The following is a 26,273-nucleotide window of genomic DNA, read 5'->3' on the forward strand; positions in this document are numbered from 1 at the left end:
TTTACCTCAACAATAGTGAACAAGTAAATGGAGATTAATCATCTAAAAATTAAAATCCTAATGGCAAGTCTCCTGATTAGAATAATATTCACACTTGTAGGCTTTAGTTGATGAAGGACAGAGCTGAGCACTCATTGTGAACTTTTCTCATAGAAAAGCTCAGTGAGATTATGACTGGCATGAAAACTGTGTCTGTGGCATTAGTCAATGATTAACTGATGGCCTCTAGTAACACGTCACGTCATGGCTCTCGTGACTTAAAGGTGTTGCAAACCCCGTGATGAAAACTGCAATGACGGTTATAGTGAACTTTTTCTTGAATGACGGTTATAGTTAACTTTTTCTTGCAGAAACAAATATGGTTATCAGTAAAATGTGGTCTGTGACTCATCCTAAATATTTACAGTTTTGTACAGAATGTATTTACAAAATAATAAACAAAATATTTTCTACCCCAGATAGATATATATTATCACTTAATGCAGCAGTCAAGCCAATATAAGTGACTAGTTTATATATTCATATACACAAAAAACTAAGTGTGCTTTTCTCTATAGTACAGCTTACATCCTGTTGCTAAAAACAAAAACAAAGTGAAAATATAATCAGCTTTAAGATTCTGCTCAGGAACATCAAACAAGTTTCAAATTATCACATCAACATGTGTAGATGCTAAGAAATGTGAAAAATTTGTACCACTCCTTTCACGGGTAACAAATGTCTTCAGGTTTGTGATGGACGAGATTGGATATACGTAGTACACCTATCATAGCCTAGCCTATCTACCTACCTCCTGCTACCTCACTACAAAAGCTTGAAAGAAAAATAGATCTAAGCCCACAAAATGGACTTCATATAAATGTACCAATCACAGGTCTTGAAATGACAAGGAGTCGAGACTATGTTCTCATGTTTAATTTTTTTAAATTTTTTCTTTTTATTATACATATCATGAATTGTGTAATTGAGTCATGATGTGCCACTAGCATCCCTAAATGACCAACTGGAAACCTATTAGTAGTACTCAGGCAGGAAGAAATGAGTCATTTTTTAATGATAAATGTTTTTGGCTTGAACAGTACGTACATGTGTGTATCCTTGATGTAGTCACAATAAGCATCCTAATATTGAGTGATATGAAACCATTTCATTATACATGAATAGCCTAAAACTTATCTTGGTTTCATGATTGTCTGTTTTATGGCTGACAGATTGGTTTTTCTTAAGTGTCTACCCTCTATTGCCTAATCTCACTTACAGAGCACAACATTTCTATGTACACAAGATACAGACTGACCCTAATAAGAGTTTTGTGTAGCCTCAATATTTGGAAGTTACATGCAGTTACTGATTACCATTTGCAGGCGTGGCGATGTGCTGACCGTATGATTAATTAATGCTTCTTGAGATCATCATAAACATAGGCCTTCCTTCATCAAGCTTCTACTGATTGATTGAAAACAAAATTGAGTACTTTGCTCCTTTAATACAGCTACTTGTAGTATCAGGCAATATTAACAATAATCTACATCTTATGTGGTCTACATATAGTATTTCAGTTTACCCACACGTATTTACGCAGATAATTTCCTTCTGAAACTTGTATGATTCTCGACTTTATATGCCTATATATTTTTTTGGAAAAAAAAAATAAACAAGTATCAAGTATAGTTCACAAGTGTGTGTGCATATACACACACACACACACATACACACACACACTGTGGCTTCCTAGTAAATAACAAATGGTTCATAATATGAATACGTATTATCAAATTTGCTTGGATTCAGTCCGATAAAGATGTCTAAGTTTAGCATTATACAGTATATAGACAAGTCTTTACTTCCACACCTATACGTGTATATGTATAATATATTCATGCCATTTTTACGTAGCTAACCAGACACTCCCAAACAGTGTGTAACAAGCACTAGAAGCAAGTAGTAGTTTATAGTATGTATTGACTTTTCTTTCATGTATATGGACTTGTTAGTTCTTGAGTGTAACCTCTTGCTCCAGCATGGCATCCAGCTCATCAGTGAGGTTAGCCAGCATGTTGCCAATGTCATTCAGCACGTCACCAGTCCCATCAGGGGAACTGAAAAGAAAAATGTCTTTTTATAGCTGTTTTTTTCTTTCACAGATGGAAGCAAGTGGAGAACAGAAAGGGCACACATGCACAGATGAAACTGCTATATGTGATGGCTTATACAATGCAGTCACAGTCAAAGAAAAAGAGCCTGTATCTTATGAGGCAGTGGCTAGTGGTAAGTACGTCTAAGGCAACACTGGCTCTTAAATCAAGCACCACTCATCTTTGCACATGTAAACATAGTGATGATCATTTCTATACAAGAACAATTCTCTTTTTGCAAGATAACAATGTATAATAGGTTATACTTACAGGTAATTCACATAAAATAACACCAGTCACGAGGAAGAAGATTCCTAAGTGGAGATACTTACATTGCATGTACTGCACCAAAACAAAACCTGGTCTGTTTTACACCAAACCTACTGACAAGTACTACTGCATTTACTGCATTCCTTAGTATGATGCCATTATTCCGGAGATAAATCTATTTTCACATTCTTATGCTTTGAAAATGTACTAAAATAATATACAAAATGGGTTTCTCTTTTTTACTTTTTTACATAACATTACATTCTTCACTTTATTAATAATCAAGCTTCCTACTCTTATTATTTCCAAATCCCTTCAATATAACACACTTTATCCTTCTCATCACTACAAAATTTATTCTTTCAGCTCATGACTCATTTTAGAACACTGATAGTGTAACATTACTTCCTTTATTGCAGGCACTGATGATTGGTGTCAGAAAGGGGGCAAAGAAGGCAGAAAGAAACAAAATTGAACCACATGGAAAGGCTCACTTTGAACAGGACACAAGCTGAAGACAAAGGAGGAATGGTAGTGACCCTACTTCCTGAGGCTTAAGCAAACTATATGGGATCACCAGAGAAGGGTAAATAAATGTAATACAGACAAGGCATCTAAGGAGAATGAGTACCAACTGAATGAGGTATAAAGTCTGTCAGGAATTGGGTAACATGTTACACACTTCCTCTGTATTTTTAGAGTTTTCCTGCAATAATAAGGCTTGTAAACTCCAGTAATATCATCTATGATCAGCACATTGTAAGACATAACTAAGATTGAAGGAAAACTTGAAATAAGATAGAAGTGAGTGCAGTCGTGGGAGATGACTGGCATAATGGTTAGTTTGTCTGCCTGGCAAGTAGAAAGTCCTGGGGCTATATTCTACATAGTTATTGTCAGGCCTCACAGAATTTCTGACTGTCACTTCATATAGACAGAAATAGGTTCTCCATAATTTTTCTTGTAACCAAATTATTTTAATATTTTATTTATTATTACTTTTAAGTAAGACAGTGTAACCATCAAGCAAAAGAAACAGGATATAAAGAAGATTATATATACGCCTGACACTGCAGGATGAGGTTTGTTGGAAATTGAAGAAAACTGATCATAACCATCCAGGCAGTAATTATGTAACATTATTGCATCAAATAAGGACACTCTATTTAGTCATCATTACTAATTTTAATATTTATCATCAGATCATTAACAAGAAACTGTTGGGGATTGTGTTATGGTGCATACAGCCATGTTCCCACAATGCTGACGAGTTATGACACTCATTGGCAATGCTATGACAGGGTGGACCTTTAGCATGTACGGCCACGTCACAAGATTACATACAGCCTGTCATAGATGGACCTATTCTAAAGTGTGCCACTTTGTAGGACAAGGCCTCTGGCTGCTGCTGTATGATTCCTGTGTTATTTACCTTGAATTTGATTTAGGTATTTGTGGCACAGCAGTGTCGGTGGTAGCGATGGGGTTCTGGCGGAGCGGCGGCTGGGCTTCCTTACGACGGAGTGCTGGTGAGGAGCGTGGCGAGGAGTGAGGAGAGTTACGGGTATCTAGCACAGTGAGGCCTGGGTGGGGACGGCAGGCTCGCTGCTTGATGGTTCCAGCGTTCTCGTTTGCAAATGGCAAAGACTCTGAGTCGGTGCTGGAGGTAGACTGAAAGAAATGGTTTTTTTAGGACTTTGTTGGTACAAGAATCTGCTGATATATTTATCCCCTGTGTTGCAGGCAAGGCTGATTGATGTGTGTGTCCATCTTCTCAAGAACACAAAGAATGTATGTTAGTCACTGCCTGGTGGAATTTCCTGGAGCAGACAGCAGAATATAAACTATTTATTTAATGTTGGTGAATTCCACCTGCAAATTAAATATTACAGTAAAGTGACTGCAATATATAACTTAAGATAAGAAATCCATTATGCTGGATCAAAACTTTCATCATGACACAGGGAAAGGAGACTGACAATGAACAAATTTAAAAAGTGCACAGTGAAATCTAATAATGATTGATGATGATGCCAAAGTAAATAAGGAAGGTAGCAGGGACACTTGCTTCCTTCCTTACGTACCTTAAAACTAGCATTAGAATCATTTCGCCTTGGCCGAAACCCTGTTGACCCATCATCATCTGAGGAGGTGGTGGAGGTTTGGGACGTTGCTAAGGAATCACTGGTCATCGATGAGGTGGTAATGGTGGAGCTTGCCGTGATGTGTGTGGCGCTGGCCATCGTGACACATGTTAGGGGTGGTGGTGGTGGTGGAAAGTCGTCGGGTAGATGTTGGTGGTTGGCACTGTCTGGCGGGGCGGGAGGAGGTGGGAGGTCAGGGGTGACATCTGGCTGTAAGTTATTTTTTATTCCCATGTAGCCGTATGACAACCCTCGGCGCAGGTATCCGTACTGGCTGTCCTGACTCGCTGCCTCCTTGGAGCTCTCACTGATGGAGTTTGAGCGGCGTGGGGGTGGAGGCGGGATTTTCTTTGGGGTTCCCTGTGGCGTGTTGTTTGTACTTCCACTTCCCTGACTTGAGGTGTAACTCTTTTCTGAATTCTGGCGGTTTAGTGTCTTCAGATTCAGTTCCTTCATACAAATTTCTTCCCCTTGAGTTGTTGGCTTCTTGAGATTCATCCCGTCTTTAATGAACTGTGGCACTTCGTGGACGTCAGCTCGAGTCTTTGCTGTCACTTTGGCGACGGGTCTGAGCTTGTTTGCAGTGCGAGGTCTGGGTAGCGTTCCTCCACCTTCATAATTATTTGCATACTCATTAGTTGGCGTGATGTCACCGTCATCCATAGACCTCTGAGGATGAGATGAATTTATATTTGAAGGTGCAAATGGTCTTGGTGGGAGATTGCCAAGTGACATCGGGCCTTGTGGATGACCTGCCATTCTGCTGTCAGGGTGGAACGTCTGGTAGGTGCCATATATTGGCTCCTCGAGGCTCTCAATGCTGCGTCCCCGTCCCCCTGGCCTGACCTGCACAGCAACAACGTCTGGCCGGTACTGGACCTGGCCTGGCCCAGGGAGAGGATGTGTGGGCCCAGCTGGAAGCTTTGGACCGGGAGGAGAGGGGCCTTGTGGAGCAGTGAACTGGTTGGACTGATGGTACTGGGCTGGGTGCTGTGGCATGGGGTGGATGTGGGCCTGTGGGGGAGGCATGGGGCCATACTGAAGGTTGGGATTATAGTGAGGAGCCACTCCATAGTGAACGCCAGATTCTGGGAAGCCACTAAGTCTATTATGTTCCGTATTTCCATAATGTCCTGGCCCAGAGAATGTCCGGAACTCGGGGACACCACTGAACTGTTCCCGTCCTTCACACTCGCGGGGAATCATGATGTCGTGAGCCCCGTACACCGGCTGCTGGCGGGAGTCCTGGCAGGTGGTGAATTTCTTGCCTGCCATGATGTCTTTGACGCGCTTGATGGCCAACATTACCTGCAATAACCATTGTGTTTTAATTTATATATTCATGTCAAACCTACGTAATGTATGAAAATAGTGATATTTTTTTTTCATGTTATGGCCTATAGCACCTGTAGGCATACTTGAAGAGTATAAGTGGGAAGTGCTGTTCAGCTTTAGCCTATTAGTGGTGGAGGCAATTTTTATTTATAGTGGTACCAATATTAGGGCCCGTATCACCATCCAAGCGCATCTTTGGTGTAACCACCTAGAACCTGGGTATCATGGTGACATGTAGGGAACTTTAAACCAGTTGAGAAGTGGCATGGCTTCAAAGCAGTATGAACTATTGTTGTTAAAAGTATGATCTAACAAATTTAATTAATTTCTGACCATAATTTCTATGAAGTGTCTTAAGTGAGTTTTTTGAGTAAAGCTTTGCTTTTGTAAGCTTTTTGAGTAAAGCTTTTCTAACAAAAGAAAAATCAGTGAAGTGAACTGCAATAAGAAATAACGTAAAGAAGCTTTTCATACATAATAAATACATAGTTTATAACTTATCAATGTTGTACAAAAAAAAAATGAAGATAGCGAAACACCTCATGCTTTCACTCTCTCTTTCTTTCATTGACTAACAACCAGGTTGAGATGAGTAACAGCAGCTTCCTTCACATGCACTTCTGTCAGTGTAGCAGCTGAATGTACAGGGCAGTTTGTTGACTTCAACACATCCCACATTACTGAACTTGAGTGATTTACTTAAATGTAGTAATGGCTATGATAAATTATGAACTGGTAAGCTTAAATACACGTATTTAACTTTATAAAAAAAGTGAACGTGTTTTACTATCTGTTGTTACTATTCTTCATATCTGTGCTAAGGACTCCTGACCCAGAGAAAAGTGGTGCGTGTGAGTCAATAGGTACAGCTTGAATGTTTTTGATCTCCTCAAGCGGAAATCCACACAACACAGAGGAAGGAAGGAGAGTGAGGAGAAGGATGGGTTGTGTACTGCTTCCACCAAATCAATTTCTTGGATAACTGTGTTCAAAAGATGTACATACAACTGATTTTGAATCAGGATGTCTGAATAATACACTCGACCCTCGAAACAACGGACCTCCCATCAATGGATTTCAGAAACTACGGACAAATTCTAGAGTCCGGTTTAATCTACGGACGAATATTAAAATGCGCGTGATTGTCTGTTTCCAGCAAATTATTGTCTGGTAGGTGGCGGATCGGTCAGCTGTTGGCCGCCATGTTTTATCTTCAGTCCGTGCGTTTATTAAACTGACCATGCTCATGTCATCTATTTCAGGTTATTTGTTGTACTTAATGCTTTGTAATAATGCTTGAATGATTTCTTAATGATTACACAGTATTTTACATTCATTTTATACAGTTTTTTACATACTTTTGCAAAGAATGGATGGACTTTTGTAATTAATCTACGGACAGGGTTGTGCACTCATTTGTCCGTTGTTTCGAGGGTTGAGTGTACTGTAATAACTTAATTAGAAAGTTAGAATAGTTTGAGCTTTGAATTAGGTCCACAACATACTTTTTTGCAAAGAATGGACTTTTGTAATTAATCTACGGACAGGGTCGTGCACGCATTTGTCCGTTGTTTCGAGGGTCGAGTGTCCTGTAATAACTTAATTAGAAAGTTAGAATAGTTTGAGCTTTGAATTAGGTCCACAACTTCACTGCTGATACTGTAAACACTTGAAAAAAAGCTTTACAATTTGGAAAGAATAATATGCTAAGGTTATTTCCATAATACTTGACTGCCTTTATATCTTGAGCCATTAGAATAAAACAGAATATGGAAATTGTGTATTTACCTTCTTCTGATGGCCTAACTTAGTGATGCCAATGTCCTCCAAGTCTTCCCAGGTGAGCTGCGTCATCTGCTCCACAGAGACATACTTCTGCTGTTTCAGTGAGGCCGTGTACTCCTCCAGGCGCAACAGAGACAACCAGTCCTCCAGGCGACCCTGTCAGGTAAAAAGGGAGGCTGGTCTAAGTCTCATTTTGTCTATTAACATTTACACTTTACACTTTACCTTTCATTACATTATCTTTTGCCTATGATGAATCTTTAGATTCAATAATACTTTAAATTCTGTTCTTTGCCAGCACACATTCTGTGCTCACCAGCTATCCTGTCTTTGGTCATAAAATGCCAAGTGGTAACTTATTTCATTTAACACAAAAAAATTCATGAACTTGTATACCTGTCATGTGTGTGGCATGGCCATCCAATAATTAAAATATGCACAAGTTTTACTACCATGGGTAAAAAAATTAACTGATACAAGGTAAAGAATGTTTCTGTAAAATTCAAGAACAAAAACAATTTAACCTTGCTTTATCTGAAGTAAGAAATAATCAACTTATGTATTCATCATTCAATTCAAACAAATTCATATTCTCAAAAAACTACAACAAACACTTCTTACTGGAATGAAGTCAGGCAGTCCATCAGATATGTTGAGTCTGGTTATCTCGGCCTTGAGTTTCTTGCGGTGTGCCGGTTTTGTCACACCAATTGCATTCAAATCCTCGGGTGTCATCCGGGAAATGGTTGGCATGTCGTACCCAGCCAACAGGAATTTCTCGTAATATTCTTCAAAGCGGAGATCTGTCAACCATGCTCTCAGCACCTCAGAATCCTGCCAACAACAAATATTTGTTCAAAACATGACAACAGAATCTGTATATATTCCAAGATATAATGGCTGGAGGATACATGGAGTGACTGCAGAAAATGAGTGTACAAGTGAAGTAGAATACAAAGCATCATCCTGAGAATAATAATAGGTAATTGAATTAGGTCTCAAATGTATGTACACAATGTGAAAGCTGTAGCTATATTTGTGTGACATGTGAAGAGTGAGACTGCATTAGGAATATATTAATTCAAGAGACTACAATAGACACTTATACTATAGCCAGTATGCATTTCTTGTCTCATTAATGTGATTGTGCATTATTATTTATGGTATGAAGTGATGCAGTAAACAGCAATGTGTCTGCAAACCTGTCACCACACCATGGCTGAGGTCAAGCCCTGGCCAAGCACAGCAGCACACACAAAGGTGACTGCTGTCCATCCATCCTTGCCAGCATGGCCAGTAAAAGGTGTGTAACTACAAAAGCACTGTAAGGGGTAAGGGAGTGGCAGTGTCCTAAGTCAAATGGTATGTGCCAAGCTCTGAGGACAAGCAAACAAGCATAATGGCATGTTCCAAAATGACAGATTCCAATGTTAATATCCTCTACTTATTTCCACCACTGTCACCTCACAGCCTGTCTAAGCCAGTGACCAATTAATTTCAACTTTCCTACAACCCTTTTACCAAGGTGTTCTCTTCTGAAAATAATTTGATATGCAAAAAAATATTGGTATGAAGACAAAAAATGTCCATAAACAGGACTGTTGAACATGGCATTTTATTGTACAAAGAAATTATAGTGATGCCACTGACATTAACTTGTGAGCTATGCAAGTAATGCAATTCCTCACTTAGTAATCTGCAGTATCACTTTATAACCAAGTTGAAGAGAGATGTTTAGATGCCTATAATTTGGTTCTATTCAGTAGGGACTCACACCTTTAGTGAGCATTTTTCCTACTGAGGGTGCAAGTCAAAGAATCCAAAATACAAGGCTAAGTGTCTTGAAACCTCTCTCTTGAAAGACTTCAATTCATAGCAAGGAAGAAATACAGAGGCAGATCAAGTAAAACCTGCAGTAGCATTAACATGGGAGTGCAAAAATGTACAATTGTAGAGCACTGAGAAGAGTGAGTGAGTGATGGTAGTGTGATGATGAGGGTGAATTGGTGAAGCTTACCCTGACGCCGTTGTTGAGGAGCTCTAAGACGTTGACGTGAGGAGTGTTATCGTGCTCCATGGACCCCAGGCTGGAGCTGGACGAGTGGTAGCTGTGCCGTAGGATGGAGCCGCTGTCATAACTCTGCCCACTTAATCTGTCCAAAATTAATATGTAGTTACAGAAACAAATGTTGTGTGATAAAACAGATTGATCACATTGATAGTAAGTAAGAATGAAAGAAAATAAGGGGAGGTACAAGAAACCCTGATGCCAATACATAGTTAGCAGTCACAGTATGAAATACGTATACCTATTTCCACTGGTCTTCCCTATCCATGTAATCTTTTAAAGCTCTCTGATCACTCAGCACTAACAACTTGATAACTGAGGATATTCTTTTCATTTATAACTCTATTTCAGAATCAATGTTAACCTATCCCCTTTATAAATCCAATCTGATCAAGCTCGAACAAATGATTTCTTGTTGATAATCAAACAATTGGAATGAGATAAAATACATTGAAGAGATTTGAGGGGTTGCATATAATGATGATAACCTTAAAGACTTTCAAGACATTCCACTTAATGACACTCTGGCATTGCTTATGCATGACCTTCATTTACTTTATTACTCAATTCTGCAATAATTCCTGCTCTGCTTAAAACCTCAAGATCTATCTCTCTTACTCTTCTTTTCTCTCTATGTTGGTAGATTCAATTCATCAAAGTGGCAGAAAGTGACTATGTGTGCAGAGTGCAGCTAGCAAGTATGGTGGTGATGAGGAGCAACAAAGGTGAAGGTCTTCCTGTCATGGCTTCCCCTTGGAGGATGAACATATGGATCAAATGAATAACAACACAAATTAGAAGAAAATGATGCAATTATATTTGCAGTGGGAAATCACTGTAAATATAATCACATATCGCAATGAAAAGGTACCTTGCAGACCACTGATCTAGCTGAAGTGCCCTTCTCTTGTCCTCAAGTCTTCACTGTGAACACAGCATCTTGATTTGCAAAGTTTATGGATCAGCCAGTGCCATATTAAGTGTGTCTATGAAAGGGTAAAGATGACTGTGTGCCCCTCTATTCTTATAGCAGACCTTGATTTGCCACTTTTATAGACAAACCAATAAGTATAGTGTATGGCATGACATGTGAACAGCTCCTGTAATGACATCCCAGCCCCCTCATCACCTGGCAAAGGCAAACTCTCACCTGTGCTGGTGGGAGTGAGTGGTGGTGGAGGCCCTGCCTGAATCTAAGGAAGTGGTGGAGTTGCGGCAGCCGCCAGAGGAAGCTGTTGAGCCAGTGGTGGATGAGCCACTGCCTGAGCCTGGACTGGATCGACCTGGAGACTGTAAGGAGAGGTGACACTCAATTATTATGAAATGGCATTGTAAATAATGTGGTCTTTTTGGGGTAAGTATACATGAGAGGCTTCAGAGACGTGGTCTTTTTGGGGTAAGTATACATGAGAGGCTTCAGAGACTAGCTAACTTGCCAGACTGGCAATGAACTCCAGTGACTAAATAATTAGATCTTACTTAAAACCTGTAAAGTGATAAGACAGGTAATGGTGGCTGTCATGAAGCAGCAAATTGTGTGTGGCTCAAAGGAATGGTATTGCAAGTGGGAGACAAACAGCTTGGAGTTAACACAGTCTTGTGTACAGTACTGCACCAAGTCTAACACAGTATTCTGCAGTAGTATCACAATGGAGAGCTCATAAAAATGGGAACCGTTCAACGTCAAACTGCTATTTAATAGTTTATTAGCTAATGCTCCTCTGAATATTTAGTAAGGTTCTCTTTCCATACTCTTATCTCTACCTCCAAGGTGCAAGACTTCAGTAAAAATGACCAGTATGTTTATAAAAGATATGAAGCAGCTTTGCCAATGAAAAGTAAATTTTTTGCTGAAGCTCCTACTTTTGGATTCCTTCTTTGCTGATAAAAATTTGCTCAGTTACAGACAGACTTGACTATGCAGAACACTCACCTGCACATCAATGCCCTGGTCCTCCAGTGACGTCTGGTGCTGGTAGGTGAGGTAGCCATAGGTGCCTTCTGGCGGCATGTGGTGCGGGGAACCGGGTGACGTCTTGGAACACATCAGGTGGGCAAACTGTGGCACCTGCTGCTGCTGTGCACACAAAATGGATGGAATTGCTATCACTGCATTGCCAACATGGAAGAATATAACACAATATCTCTAGTGTAACCAGTTCAATTAGGACTGAAGTATAGTAAAAAGATAATATTCTTAGTTATGCACTCTATAACTGCCCATATTTACACCATTAATCAAGTATCTACTGTACAGTTTAGAAAATAATGCAAAGAACACCAAATAAATTTTCATGCTCAATATAAAAGCCTTGGACTCATCACAGACCTTAAGTTATGAAAACAACCAGGAAAATAAGAATACCAAAGGACAGCCATGAAGATGAAAATGAAGATCAACTATGGCAGATAATTTTGTAATATGTACTCAGGGAAAGCTTGGAAGCACAGAGAGAGAGAGAGAGAGAGAGAGAGAGAGAGAGAGAGAGAGAGAGAGAGAGAGAGAGAGAGAGAGATTTACACTATTATGAAATTTCCCATACTAAGACAGGGACCTTCAGACACATCTACCTGATGAATGAACAAAGCAACACTTAGAGCCCACCTGGTGAGGAGCATTGGGGAAGGTGAACTGCTGCTGGTTGTGGTAGTGGGAAGGAGAGCTATTGGCTAAAGGCTGCCCTCCGCCTCCCCCACCACCGTCGGTTGTGGTGGTGGTGGTTGTGGTGGCAGTGGTGGTGGCTCCCAGGCGGCCCAGCTGTCCATGGTCACAGTTTCCCCCATTACCACTGCCTCCCGTGACTCCTCCACCTGCTGGCAAAAGATGATATTAACAAACCTGCAGGTCATGTCACTGTTTCTAAGAAAATGGTTAGGATTCAGTACATTAACCCCTTCAGTACTGGAATGCATTTTTACCCGAGTTTTGGGTGTGATTAGACAAGTTTATTTACATTACAAAGGCTCTATGGAGGTCAAAAAATTAATGGCCAGAGTCTTTACTATTTTAATTCCCACCAAAGTTTTTGAAGCTGTGTAAGATTGCCAAGTATTGACCAAAATGAATATGAGAATGTGTTATGCTACTGAAGGGGTTAACCAGCACAGTTGACATCCCCCAAACCAAACAATACTCAATTGATGTCTCTTCCTGATGGTAACAAACCTGCAGATCATGTGTGACTGAAAGGAAATGGCTACGATGCTAACATTCAATGTCTCTTAAACGAATCAACAAATAACCAGTGTACCTCAAAAGCCAAAAATGATCAGCCAATATCTTTTTAACCATGCATAACAAAGTCAATAGTCTCCAATACTATACAATAAATGCCCAATCCAAAATCAAGCAATAATCAGCCATCTCCAGAATGAAGCATCAATAACTGACTGACATCTCTCACTGTAAAATTAACCAGTCAATAAAAAAAACAAAATAAATAGTATAGGGTAGATTCACACCACACATTGCTAAGACACACAGATAGTATTGAGGTTGTCAGGGAACATAATGGCCTCTCCCATGGTATGTTTTATGTACCTAATTACTATCTATAAAGTAATGTACTGTACTAATAACCTAAACTTGTCACAGTACCTAACCAATCCTCTTTGCTTCAGTACAATTCTTACCCTTTCCTCAGCCAGCGGTTTGGTAATAATAATACACGAGGACATCACAATATGAATGGGAGTGCAGAAAGTTTGGTGGTGTACGAGTCCTCTATACAAAGTAGCTCATCACAACAGCCACTTACCGTGTCACCTCCCGAAAATGTGGCCTTAATTTGGCTAATTCTGAGTAATGCCTGTATTCTTACCTGTGTCTGACCTCAATGACTTCCAGGATTCAAGTGAAAATCATTGGTGTTTGCAGAAATAGTGGTACTTACACAAAGATATTCAGAAACGCTTCCCTCTCTCACCGGTAAATGTGGCACGTGCGCGAAAGTGTGTGTGTGTGTGTGTGTGTGTTATTTTTTAGTTTTTCAACCTAGACCTAATAGCATAAAATAGAGAACTGGGAGGACCAAAAGTGTAGCCCCAAAAGAGTGCCGCCAAGAGTGGACCGCCCCCTTACCCCTTTATAGTTAAATCTCTCTCTCTCTCTCTCTCTCTCTCTCTCTCTCTCTCTCTCTCTCTCTCTCTCTCTCTCTCTCTCTCACACACACATACACACACACACACGCACATACACACACACACGATTCCATTCCACATTTCTTTCTCCTTGTGCTTCAATTTATGCATTTCAAATGGCAAGCAGCTGGAAATTCCCGAGAACTACAATTCCACAATGCAAACAAGCGCATCCAGTCATTATTGAGGTAATGTTAGACGATGCTTGTATTGGACGAAAAATAATGTTGTATAAGAAGGATGCAGAGGTAGTGGTGGTGGTGGTGGTTGAGAAGGCAGCACACTAAGCACAATGCTATCAATCTCTCTCAGGGGCGGGATAGGGTTTGTGGTGCTGGGGGGATGGGGGAAGGGGAGGCACTATTATACCACCACGAATGGACAAGTAATGGTGCTTCTCCCTCCCTTCCTCCCTCCCTCCTTCCCCCTTATCTCGCCTCTCTTAAAATCTTTGCAAAGTGGCTTTTAGTGGTATTTTTTTTTTCTATGGGCTTAAGATCTTATAACTTTACTGATTCTCTCTCTCTCTCTCTCTCTCTCTCTCTCTCTCTCTCTCTCTCTCTCTCAAGGATGTTAACTTTACTATCATTACGTTTTTAGGAGTGATTCTTTGAGTTGGCTTGGTAAAAACTGAAACACTGCTTTGTTACTTCGTCCTGCCACGAGTCAAGGACAAGGGAAATGAGGGCAGAGGACAGAACAAGGAGAGGAGACAGCAGGACAGGAAAACAAGGAGACGCAGACCATAATATTACTTGAAAAAAAGGGAGTAGCAGGAGGAACGGCCGTGTAAAAAGGCAAGGAAGGAGGAGGCAGGGAGTAAGAAGGGGGCGGTGGGAGGGAAGGTGGTTAGGTGGCTGTTAAATATTTCGATCCTTATCAATACGTATGACTGCTGCTGCTGCTGCATCCTGTTTAATTATTCTGTAGTGTGTGTGTTTCAGTGTTTGATCTGCTGCAGTCTCTGACGAGACAGCCAGACGTTACCCTACGGAACGAGCTCAGAGCTCATTATTTCCGATTTTGGGATAGGCCTGAGACCAGGCACACACCACACACCGGGCCAACAAGGTCACAACTCCTCGATTTACATCCCGTACCTACTCACTGCTAGGTGAACAGGGGCTACACATGAAAGGAGACACACCCAAATATCTCCACCCGGCCGGGGAATCGAACCCCGGTCCCCTGGCTTGTGAAGCCAGCGCTCTAACCACTGAGCTACCGGGCGTGTGTGTGTGTGTGTGTGTTGGGTTAAGTACTCAAATACTGTCAGACTGAATGAAAATGAGTGCCATGTCGTTCTCACTACACACAGGAAAACAAATAATAAATAAAAGAAACAAGACACACGGAAACAACCTTAGTCTGCATTATAAGAGGACATATGATCAACTTCAGTGATTCAACAGTAAGTAAATCCTGAGTCAACATTCAACACGGTCACTATAAACACTCTACGAAACAGGTTATGTGAGCTCAACAAAGTATAAAAGAGTCTACGTATAGATGCATAAAAATAAACGACAGTGAAATAATACTTAAGTTACTAAGAGAGGGAAGAGCTGAGCGTCCGTCTTTACCAGTGTTCAGCTTCGAAGTCTATCTCGAAAACTGTTAGCAAGTTACAGAAAAGAAATATTTTGCTTTATGGGAGCGTCTTCGTGATGTCTGTGATAAGTTAGCGAGAATTCTGCGCTATCGGTAGAAAAAAAACGCTACATACAAATCCGACTAATCATCTTGGTTGCCTTTGAAAGTAATCCTTATGAACGACAAACCGTAATATTTAACCCCTTCAGTACTGAAACGTATTTTTACCTTGAGATTTGTGTACGATTAGATAATTTTATTGGCATTAGGAAGGGTCTATGGAGGTCAGAAGATTAATGACCGCAGTCTTCACTATTTCAATCCCCAACATAAATTTCTGAAGATGTAAAAAAATCACTAAATAGTAACCAGAATGAATATGGAAACGCGTTAAGTATTCACCACGTCACAACGAATCCTTGACATGACACACTCCGAAACACACTAGACTACTACACATTCACAGCGATCTCCGACACTTTCACCTCTCACCAGCACCACATAATTAATCCTTTCAGTGCTATAACACGCTTTCATATTCTGTTTACTATTTGGTGGTTTCATACAGCTTTAGAAACTCATGTGTGGGGATTGAAATAGTGAAGACTGTGGCTTGTAATCTTCCGACCTCCATAGATCCTTCATAATGTAAATAAAATCGTCTAATCACACCCAAACTCCAGGTAAAAATGCGTCCCAGTACTGAAGGGATTAAACGTAACCCAGCCTTTCTTATCAACACTTCAGCCAACCTGCCAATTTTAATCGCAGGATATACTGTAAGGTAACAATCAACAGAGACTGCGAGCAACACAAGCTACTACACCATAAAATAGGGTTATGAGGGAATATCTTATCACACACACACACACACACACACACACACACACACACACACACACACACACACACACACACACACACACACACACACACACACATGTACTTGAAAATATATCTTGACTGTCAACAAATATGACGTTCAGAATTTTCCCTGTCTCCTTAGGCCAACAAAGTGTCTCGAGTTCAAAAATTGAGTGTCTCGTGCACTACCAATTGGTGTGTTTTGGCCTACTCACAGTAACGCGTTCAGACAAATGATACCAACATATGAAACTAAAGAAAGCTAAAAGAAGTCATCATCTCCAACATTTAATGGTACGAAATTCAACACTTATCTCTCGCCGAGTGAAAGGAAGGAAGCAATATCGAGGTTGACAAGTGTAGTATAATTTGAAGCACTTACGAGATTTAAGACGAAAATTTTAAAGGCTGCATAAATTAATGGTCAGGTTCTTACGGGTGTACTTTTGATTTAATCATTGAGTATATCTATTAGAACTATCATTAGAATTATGAAGCCACGATTAAAAACCTCAACAAATTATATCTGAGCCTTTTAAAAATATTTCAGATGCCGCCGAAACGTTTAAAAATGCGTGAGTCTCAGCAAGGCAAATATGACGTCATCGCCCGAATTCTAAAACGCTTTACTCTCTCACCACGACTATTTTCTAAGGCCACAGATGTGATTGGTCGGGCTCTGAAGAGTATTTCCTTTTTAATACGCAGAAATCACGTTAATTTGTCACTACAACCATCAAAACAATCTGAAAACCGGTGTACTTTTAACTAGAACCATTTTAAATTGTGGAAGTGCGTCGTGGAAGTTTTAGAATAGGAACCCAAATCTCGCCAGCCACCGCCACTATGACGAACTGTTCCTTCTGGTCCAGACGCACGCACTGTTACACGATGCGCCATGTCGACAGAACTGACGTGAAGAATATTTGGTAGCGAGGGCGCGGCTCCGTCAGGTGACGGTGTGGGCGGGCCGTCTGAAGGCGAGATTCCTTAGTATTTACTCAAGGAACACTGAGATGGTCGGTGCGCAGCGAACCTCCAAGTGAGCAGCGGTGCCAGGGCGGACCATCAGGACGGATTGCCACCACTGTGTTCACTCACCCAAAGCACCGCGATAACATACCACTCACCACTCACTAGTTGCAATTCTTGACCATATGCAACAATACAGCAGCAGCAGCAACAACAGCAGCAACAGCAACAGGAACAGCACCACCACCACCACCAACAACAACAACAAGTACTTCTACTACTAAACGAGACATCGGTAAGGTATTTAACAACAAAAAGCCAGAATTCGGAAAGGACACTTATAGGCAGACAGGAAAAGAGGTTAAGTGACAAATGTTTCAAGGAGCAGCGAGAGTGACCATCAATTGGAAATCTTTTATATTCACGTTTTGGGAACAGACAAAAAATAGTGTATTTTTCTTTCTTTAGCTTTTGTAGTTCTTAGCGAGGCTCACCCTCTCTCTTTCTTTATCCTCATTTTGGAACTCTCTCTCTCTCTCTCTCTGCACATCAAAACCACCACCGCCAGTGTGTACCCGTGTGACCAACGTCCTCGTGGCGCAAGGTGGGTGGCCTCTACAGACTCCCTTCAGCTGCTGCCAGGCGGGCCAGCTTGTGCCGCGCCCACTCCTGACACCACTTGGCGCTGCCGGGGAAGGCCAGAGGAGCTCCCCAAAAGGACATCCGTGGTTCCAGCGCCTATGAAGGCCCGTGGAGGTATGCGGTCGCCAGAGGAGATAGAAGTGGATATGGAGAGCGGCATGGTAGGAAAGGTGGGCTAGTTTGAGGACAACACGAGACGCTTACTACAGTCTTTCTAGATGGAGTGACCCAGACGGTGATGCTTTTGTCCAGAGAAGGTAGGGCGGATGGATACAACGAAATGAAAGGAGTGCACAGCTTGTGGCTTATTACACATGGAGTTTTGACCTAGGGTAACAAAAAGTGAGAAAAAACTCGCTATAGATGCTAATTCCTAAAGAATTCCAAAAGAATGTTTGAAATTATGATACATTTTTTAAAATTCCCTTCTGAAAGCATTTAGTCATAGGCAGGAATCAGGCAGGGAGTTACAGCGTTTGCCAGTAAAAAAGGACAAATGACAGAGTGCCGGCTAACTTTTACATTAAAAAAAGTTAACAGAATATGGAGTGAGAGATAAACACACCGAAGAATGGTTAAACTAACAGGCAGATCAGTCAATAGATAATGAAATACAAACAGAGGCAGACAGGCAGATAAACAAACAGATACACTAACATGGACAGATGGACAGACATTTAGAAAGATGGATGGATGGATAGACAGATAGATAGCCAGAAAGATATATACATGAATAGACAGATAAATAGATAGATGGAACAATAAGAAAAAAAGATAGACCGAAAGAGACAGGCAAGCAGAGAAAGAGATAGGTAAATATAGACACCTACATATGAATAGCTAAGCAAAAAGGTAAAGAGAGACATACAGATAAAAAGATAGACAAAATAATATGAACGACGGACAGACTGCTGCATGGAGACGACATTACCAGAGTGGCGGACATCAATTCAAGAAGCAATGCAACAACTAATCGGTCCAGAAAATACGTATTGTAGTAGTGAGGTGTTAGTTCACATTAGTACTCGATCCTTGACAAATAAAACAAAGAGAGATAGAATACTTCGGAACGCCAGTGAAGTATGGTATCTTAAACTGTGTCTTATGGCACCGAAGACTACGGAACACACACACACACACACACACACACACGAAGAGAGAGAGAGAGAGAGAGAGAGAGAGAGAGAGAGAGAGAGAGAGAGAGAGAGAGAGAGAGAGAGAGAGAGAGAGAGAGAGAGAGAGAGAGAGAGAGAGAGAGAGAGAGAGAGAGAGAGAGAATTTTTTGGATAGGAGTTTCCTTTTATATATGACAAAAATAAGTGTATGTACATATGTAATTACCAAATGTGTTTAATATAAATTGACCTTTTTCTCTCTTTTCATGCAAAATAGCTTTCTTTTTGTGTATCTGTAACTTCATAATATCCATAAAGCTATCTATAGCTTACAAAGGGCTATTTGTCGTGAGAGAGAGAGAGAGAGAGAGAGAGAGAGAGAGAGAGAGAGAGAGAGAGAGAACATAAGCTAACAAGGGCACGTTGACTACAAAGAGAAATACTAAGAGGAAACGTAACAAAATGAAGGCTGAACAGTAAAAAGAGTCAAGGAAAGATGAGAGGATGAGAAAAAAGCGAAAGAAACAAAGGAAAAGGAAACAAACAAGGACACGCATAAAAAAAACGACAAGAGGAAATAACCAAAAAAAAAAAAAAAAAAAAAAAAAGAAAAAGAAAGAAAAGAAAGAGTGAACGAGAGAAAACAAATGATTAAACACACACATAAAAGAATAAAAAAAAACGATAAAGAAGTGAGAGAGAGAGAGAGAGAGAGAGAGAGAGAGAGAGAGAGAGAGAGAGAGAGAGAGAGAGAGAGAGAGAGAGAGAGAGAGAGAGAGAGAGATTACGGCAAGAAAGGAGCGAAGGAGCAGCTGACTAAATGACTGAATGAATGACTGACTGACTGACTGACTGAAAAATTGACTGACAGACTGATTGATTGATTATGATTGGTCCTTTGGCGCCGTAACAACCAGATCATAGGTATTTAGGATAAAGGAAGAGAAGGAGGAGGAGGGATACTTGTCTTTCATTGCTTCCCTTATTTTACCTTTCATTTTAAGGATTCTCTCTCTCTCTCTCTCTCTCTCTCTCTCTGCTACTAATAAGATGTTAGTATAATAGGTAGACGAAGAAAAACGTCCTCACTTTCATCACCTAAGAACTTAATCCATTTACCGCCACTGCCATCACCACCACCACGACCACCACCACCATCACCACTAACAACAACAATAACAACAACAAAACAATGTAAGCGACAACAGCAATTAACAACATGACAGACAAAGCAATATGTATGTCATCCGCTTGAAAATACCACACCACACCACACCACACCACACATCACACGACACCATACCACACCACACGACAACACACCAGACCACACCATACCACACCATAACACGTCAAGGTCACACCAAGAAAGGTGCGGGAGGAAGCTAGCGAGGAAGCGAAGGCGGAGGCGGCGGTGGTGGTGATGGCGGGTATCCTTGGCTTCTAGTGACCTCACGCGGTGGCCTAAACAAGTCACTCCTTTTTGTACGATTAATCAGCGCATTACACTTCCCCGCTCCTCCCTGCGTCCGGCCCTGTCTCCCCTGCATCCTCTGACCCACCTGCGCTCAGATCGTCGCTAAGATTCGGAAAGGAGAAGGAAAAAACACGAGTTGGGTATGAAAGCATGACCGAGGGGAGTGAAAAAAAGGGTAGCAGGTATTGTAACGTTGTAACTCACCCCAGACTGGTTCCTTGTAACGTAACGAGACTTTTGGGATGTGAGAGTATTAGAAGCTAAGTTGCAAAGGGAATAGGCAGGAGTGAGGAGCGGGGAGTGTGTTGTGGGGAGGGGCAAAATAGGTGAGTCGAGGCAGTGGGCGTTGGCTGAACACGCCCGCATCTCTCTCTCTCTCTCTCTCTCTTCACGAGACCTCAGATAGTCACTGCTCACTGCACATTCCCCCCTTCTCAATTCTCTCTCTCTCTCTCTTTCTCTCTCTGCACCTCACCAAGTTTTTGTTAATATTTCTCAGTCTCACATTTCTCCACCTGTGAGTTATCAAGAGAGGAGGAGCGCCAGGACATCCGGTATTCTGTTCACCCTACCAATGCAAGAGCCAGTATCGCGACGTCACTCTTTCATTCCTTTCACTGGCAAACTATGGAACTCTGTCTCATTGTTCTCCCTCCTGAATCGAGCAGTTTCAAGAGAGTAAGTAGCATTAAGACACCACCAGAACTATATAACTTCTTCAATTTTGGGACACATTTTTACCTCGAGATTTGTGTACGATTAGACCATTTTATTTACATTAGGAAGGGTCTATGGAGGTCAGAAGAATAATGGTTAGAATCTTCACTATTTCAATCCCCTACATGAGTTTCTGAAGCTCAATAAAATCACCAAATAGTAAGCAGAATGAATAAGGAAACGCGTCATGGTACTGAAGGAGATAAGCCATCAGATTGAAATTGTTCTGTAAAATAAATAATAAATTGCTAAATAGATATATAGATGAAAATAAACGTTCTGGGAGGAAACAATCAACATACTAACAAGCTCTTTCCCCTCCGGTAAGTGGTAATTCCTAGCCCAACATTCAATCACAATAACTGCGCATGGGTTTCCTCGCTGCGTCACTACATCACACATATAATAACCCAAACACATCACTATTCCCGCACCAACCATCACTATATTCACCACGCCTTAGCACCCTTCCATCAATATACACAGACACACAATATCCCAAACGCATCACTATTTTTGCACCAACCATCACTATATTCACCACGTCTTAACACCCCTCCACCTCTCACCTCTCTCCATTCCCTCCCATTCGCCCGGCCTTCATTTCCTTACCTTCCTCCATCCTCCCATCCTCTCCCATTAACATTTCCTCACCACTTCCCCATTCCCTCCCCACGCTGCACTTCCTCCAGTCCATAACCTGCCCACCGCTCCCCATCACTCCCATTCTTCCGTTGTCCCTTCTCATACTTTCCTCTACGCTCCGCCTTAGGTCCGTATTCAGAGAGGCTTTAATCTCTCACCACGACTACTTTCCAAGGCCACAGAGATGACTAGCGGGGTTTTCAAGAGTGTTTCTCCAGTTGATAATGTAGAAATCTTGTCATTCTGCCTCTGGAACCGTAAAAACGCCTTAAAAACTCGTGTAAACTTATATAAAGCCTTTTTGAAATAGTGGAGGTGAAGGAAAGAGGTGTTTGAGAATACGAGCCTTGAATTTACTCTCTACTCCCGTTCCGTCTGCCGCCCGACCCTCCCTCCTTCCTCCCACCGCCGCGCCGTGTAGGGGTGGAGGCCGCACGATAAGATGGGGTGAGCTTCATCAATAAGGCTCAGAGTCTCCCCGCCACAACTTGTCTCCGTCGTTAGAATAGAGGCTTGCCTTCCCTTTTGTAACCTCCGCGCACACAAAGGGAGCTGATAACCGTGATTGGTGTCCAGCAGGTGTCGTCTTTACAGGATCCATATCAATGTTTTGGCAGCGCGTGATGTGTATATTGGGACATATACAAAATCCCTTAGCTCTCTCACCACCACTATTTTCAAAAGTTGCAAGGATGATTACCTGGGTTGGTAAGAGTGCTTCTCATGTTAATAATGTAGAAATGTTGTTTATCTGTCACTAGAATCATAAAAACCACCTTATAAACCGTCTCAACTTCAACGAAAGGGTTTTGTAACGTAATGGAGGTGTGGCGCAAAGGTGTTTCAAAATATAGTCCACATTACCACTCCGCCGCGCCCTGCTTGTTGGGCCGCTTGCTGGCAGTACTGTACCTGTCTCTTCTGCTTCTTCAGACATACGCAAAAGAAAAGGACTTCGGCGTCTCGATTTGATGGAAAGCGAAAGTGGTTCATTAACAAAGCTGGCTCTACATGTGTCTTCTGCTTCCTTAGGTATACGCAAGAGAATAATGCTTCTCTTCCTCAAAATTCTTAGAGAAGGAAAGTAGTTACTTAACCAACTGATTATAAGTTCCTTTTAGTAAACATTCTTGAATTTCATATCCATTACAACTGGGATTGATCTGAACTATCTGAACATGTCACACTCGGACTGAGGTAATACTTCGTGTACGTACTCCATTCTAGTGAATGTCAAAGATAACGTTACCTTTGCCACATTCTAACTATATATGGTTTAACACATCTCCCATACCAGTGTGTGTCGAGGATAGCATTATCTGCGCCACAGGTGATGACTTCTCTAAGTATGACAACACAGCTTCATCTGTTCACCAACACTGGTCTATTATCGCACTATTTGACATTCCACTGCACCGAATACTCGCACGCCAAGCTGACCTCCCATCTCGCCAGCTCTGGGAACACTAACCTGGTCTAATGATAGCAGCCAGGCGCGGCAAGACCTTCATCGACATTTTTTTTTTTTTTCGCCGTTGAAGTCAGTATAAGTTTTGCGGCACTTCTCAAGGTTCAGGACGAGCCCAATGATGATTTCATAGCCGAGAGTTTGTCACGATGACGATGCCTCAGCGTGAAGCGGGTCGCCGCAGTAATTGTTTCGGAAACTTCTGAACCATCAATCGCGTGATCGCCTCCATATTAACTCCACTAGACGTAAATCGAATGACATCAAAGCTTTCAACAAACAAGAAGCTGCCGAGTGTCTTTATGTTAACTGAAACAAAAGAAGAGATCCCACGATGGGCAAAGACCAGAAGGAGCAGCCCACCAGCTGAGGCCTCGTCCTCAGCCATGAAGAACGTGCTGCTGCTGCTCACCACCCCGGGCCTCGCTCTGCACAGTGACTTATAACTGGTCAGGAGCGGCGGTGTTTATTGTCGGGGTGATTAGAGACGGAGGGACACGCCCCGCCTCGCTGCTCCTATCAGGGGTCCATCACCGGACCGACCAACAATGCAAGGCCGTCTTTTCACACACACACACACACACACACACACACACACACACACACACACACACACACACACCTGTTCCACACGGGAGCATGAAGACCAACTCCGCGCCGTCTGTCCCTCCTCCCCCTCTCCCATCACGTTCTTAAACATAAAAATTACAAACTACCAACACATAATTCACGTCGAGAGTTTCCCTTCCTTGTTCCTTTGCAAAACTAAAGCAGCTCACTTGATGCCGTAAAAGGAGGCAGAGCAGCAAGACACACAAAGCACGCCGGCTTAATCCCCACACACGCCGCCAAGGCCTCACTGGACAGTCAAAACATCGCCACTGGACTGCGTCAGGCTTTTGTTGTGGCCAACCTTGAGTTCTCGCTTGGCTGGCTCATCGCGGACGTGAGGCTCAATATGGCTCTGTAGCACCATCTGGCCAGGCAGTCAAGGCGGCCCTGTGGTTCCTGAAACAAGTCCCCGTCCTCCGTATCAGCGCCGGGACCCGCCAGGCAGCCTTGGGGTTTATAGGTGACCCTGACCCCGGGAAGCGGAGATGAGGGTCCAAGTGAGAAGCCATAACCAGTTCTCAGCAGGTGACCTCCCACAATCCGGCTATGGGCAGGTAATACGCCCTCACACATCTCCTTCACTAGGCTCCAATAGGTCTGAAGGGAAAGCACTGTACATACACGTGTGCACGACCTCTCCGGTTTGCACATGTAAGATGTAAAGAAGATATCTGTAGTTAGCATAGACACATGTAATGCTGGCAGTTTTTTAGTGATGAGCGAAGGCAAACATGAAGTTCACGCAGGTAACAGTGCCAGTCTTCAGTCCCTCGCGGCCATGGCGTTAAAAAACCAAGATGTTTCAGCTCCGAGCACACGTAAGGAAGATAGACTATAGTTAACGAGAGAGAGAGAGAGAGAGAGAGAGAGAGAGAGAGAGAGAGAGAGAGAGAGAGAGAGAGAGAGAGAGAGAGAGAGAGAGAGAGAGAGAGAGAGAGGAGGAGGAGGAGGAGGAGGAGGAGGAGGAGGAGGAGGAGGAGGAGGAGGAGGAGGAGGAGGAGGAGGAGGAGGAGGAGGAGGAGGAGAAGAAAAACAAAATGAAGGCGAAGGCGAAGGCGAAGACGAAGACGAAGACGAAGACGAATATAAAGATGAAGAAGAAGAAGAAGAAGAAGAAAAGAAAAGAAACGAAAAGTAGTAATAGTAGTAGTAGTAGTAGTAGTAATAGTAGTAATAGTAGTAGTAGTAGTAGTAGTAGTAGTAGTAGTAGTAGTAAAAAACGGGCCAATAGGTCTGCTGCTGTTTGCTCTTTCTTCGTGTTATCTTGGAAGTAATCCTTTTAACAATGAAGTGAGTCAGGTAAGTGAATAAACAATGTATCATTTCATAACCTGCTGATAATTCACGCTCAATGTTTCGCCTTTCCGTCTATTTCAAGACTGCAAGAGTTTCCTAATTTATTGTTTCTATAGTTAGTGTTCGTCAGAGTGTGTTCAAAGTCACTACATGCTTCGCCCTCCTGTGCTCCAGTTTCTCCATTTTATTCATGTTATATTCACTTCTTCACTTAGCAAGCTGTAGATGATGCTTTATTTTGTGTTTCTGTGTTTCTGAATGCCTTGCCTCCTGCCGTCCCGCTTCACCAGTATCTCTGTTCGCATATCTATTCTATTCACGTTTTTACAGCGAGTATTTACATTTCCACTTGGTAAACTGTGGAACGTTACTTCATCAAACTGCACAAATGATGAACAGGACACCTACAGAACTGACAATCTATTTTTGGTGTCTGTTTTTTTGTTTTGATGAGGGACACAGCAAAATTTGAGTTTCTCATGTTTTGTTTGACAGACTTGATCATTCTCTCTTTTACCCGAAGAATCATAAAGCGTTGGGGATTACCCAGTCTTTAGCCCCTGAGATGGTACAGCCACCATCACCACCACCACAGAAAAAACCTTCCCCAACAGCACCATAAGGCACCACGTCCCAGCAAGCCCCAGTCCGGCCCTCACGCCACCCTTCTCTTTGGAGGACGCCAGGACGGAACATGACCCAACAACTACGTGCGTCTGTTCTTTAGTGCTCATGTCTCGAGTCCCGACCTACCGCGGCGCACTCCCTGCCTGGCCTGCCTTGCCTTGGGTGTGAGGTGCTTGGCTGCCCGTGTAAGGGAAGTCTACGTAACTTTCCGCTGCTGCCCCGCCCACCACACCACATTGCGAGACCTGTATTCAGAAACGCTTTGCTGTCTCACCACGCCGATTTTCAAGGGCCACAAAAATGATCAGTAGAGTTTTCAAGTGTTTCTCCAGTTAATAAAGTAGAAATCTTGTCACTCTGCCTCTAGG

At 42.1% G+C, this 26,273-nt stretch overlaps 1 protein-coding gene and 1 long non-coding RNA gene across 4 annotated transcripts in view; one reads left to right on the forward strand and one right to left on the reverse strand.

The window, feature by feature from the left end:
* Positions 1–899: 899 nt before the first annotated feature.
* The window catches only part of LOC123515554 (caskin-1-like), a 113,001-nt gene continuing 87,627 nt past the window's right edge, over positions 900–26,273 (reverse strand). Inside the window, 9 exon segments of the mRNA XM_045274289.1 lie at positions 900–2,099; positions 3,838–4,076; positions 4,490–5,857; positions 7,673–7,825; positions 8,291–8,503; positions 9,687–9,822; positions 10,888–11,027; positions 11,671–11,814; positions 12,343–12,548. Coding sequence (XP_045130224.1) covers positions 1,991–2,099; positions 3,838–4,076; positions 4,490–5,857; positions 7,673–7,825; positions 8,291–8,503; positions 9,687–9,822; positions 10,888–11,027; positions 11,671–11,814; positions 12,343–12,548 — 2,708 coding nt within the window. The 3' untranslated portion in view covers positions 900–1,990.
* On the forward strand, positions 2,107–7,673 carry LOC123515555. 3 transcript variants are annotated; one of them, XR_006677897.1, is made up of 3 exons: positions 2,116–2,268; positions 2,825–2,991; positions 6,467–7,673. It is a non-coding gene; the product is annotated as an uncharacterized LOC123515555 (long non-coding RNA). The 3 variants fall into 3 exon arrangements; XR_006677898.1 differs by lacking the exon at positions 6,467–7,673 and adding an exon at positions 4,149–4,163 and having other exon boundaries at positions 2,127–2,268; XR_006677896.1 differs by lacking the exon at positions 6,467–7,673 and having other exon boundaries at positions 2,107–2,268; positions 2,825–3,249.

This window comes from Portunus trituberculatus, chromosome 39 (assembly GCF_017591435.1).
Source record: "Portunus trituberculatus isolate SZX2019 chromosome 39, ASM1759143v1, whole genome shotgun sequence".
In the NCBI taxonomy this organism is placed as follows: Eukaryota; Metazoa; Arthropoda; class Malacostraca; order Decapoda; family Portunidae; genus Portunus; species Portunus trituberculatus.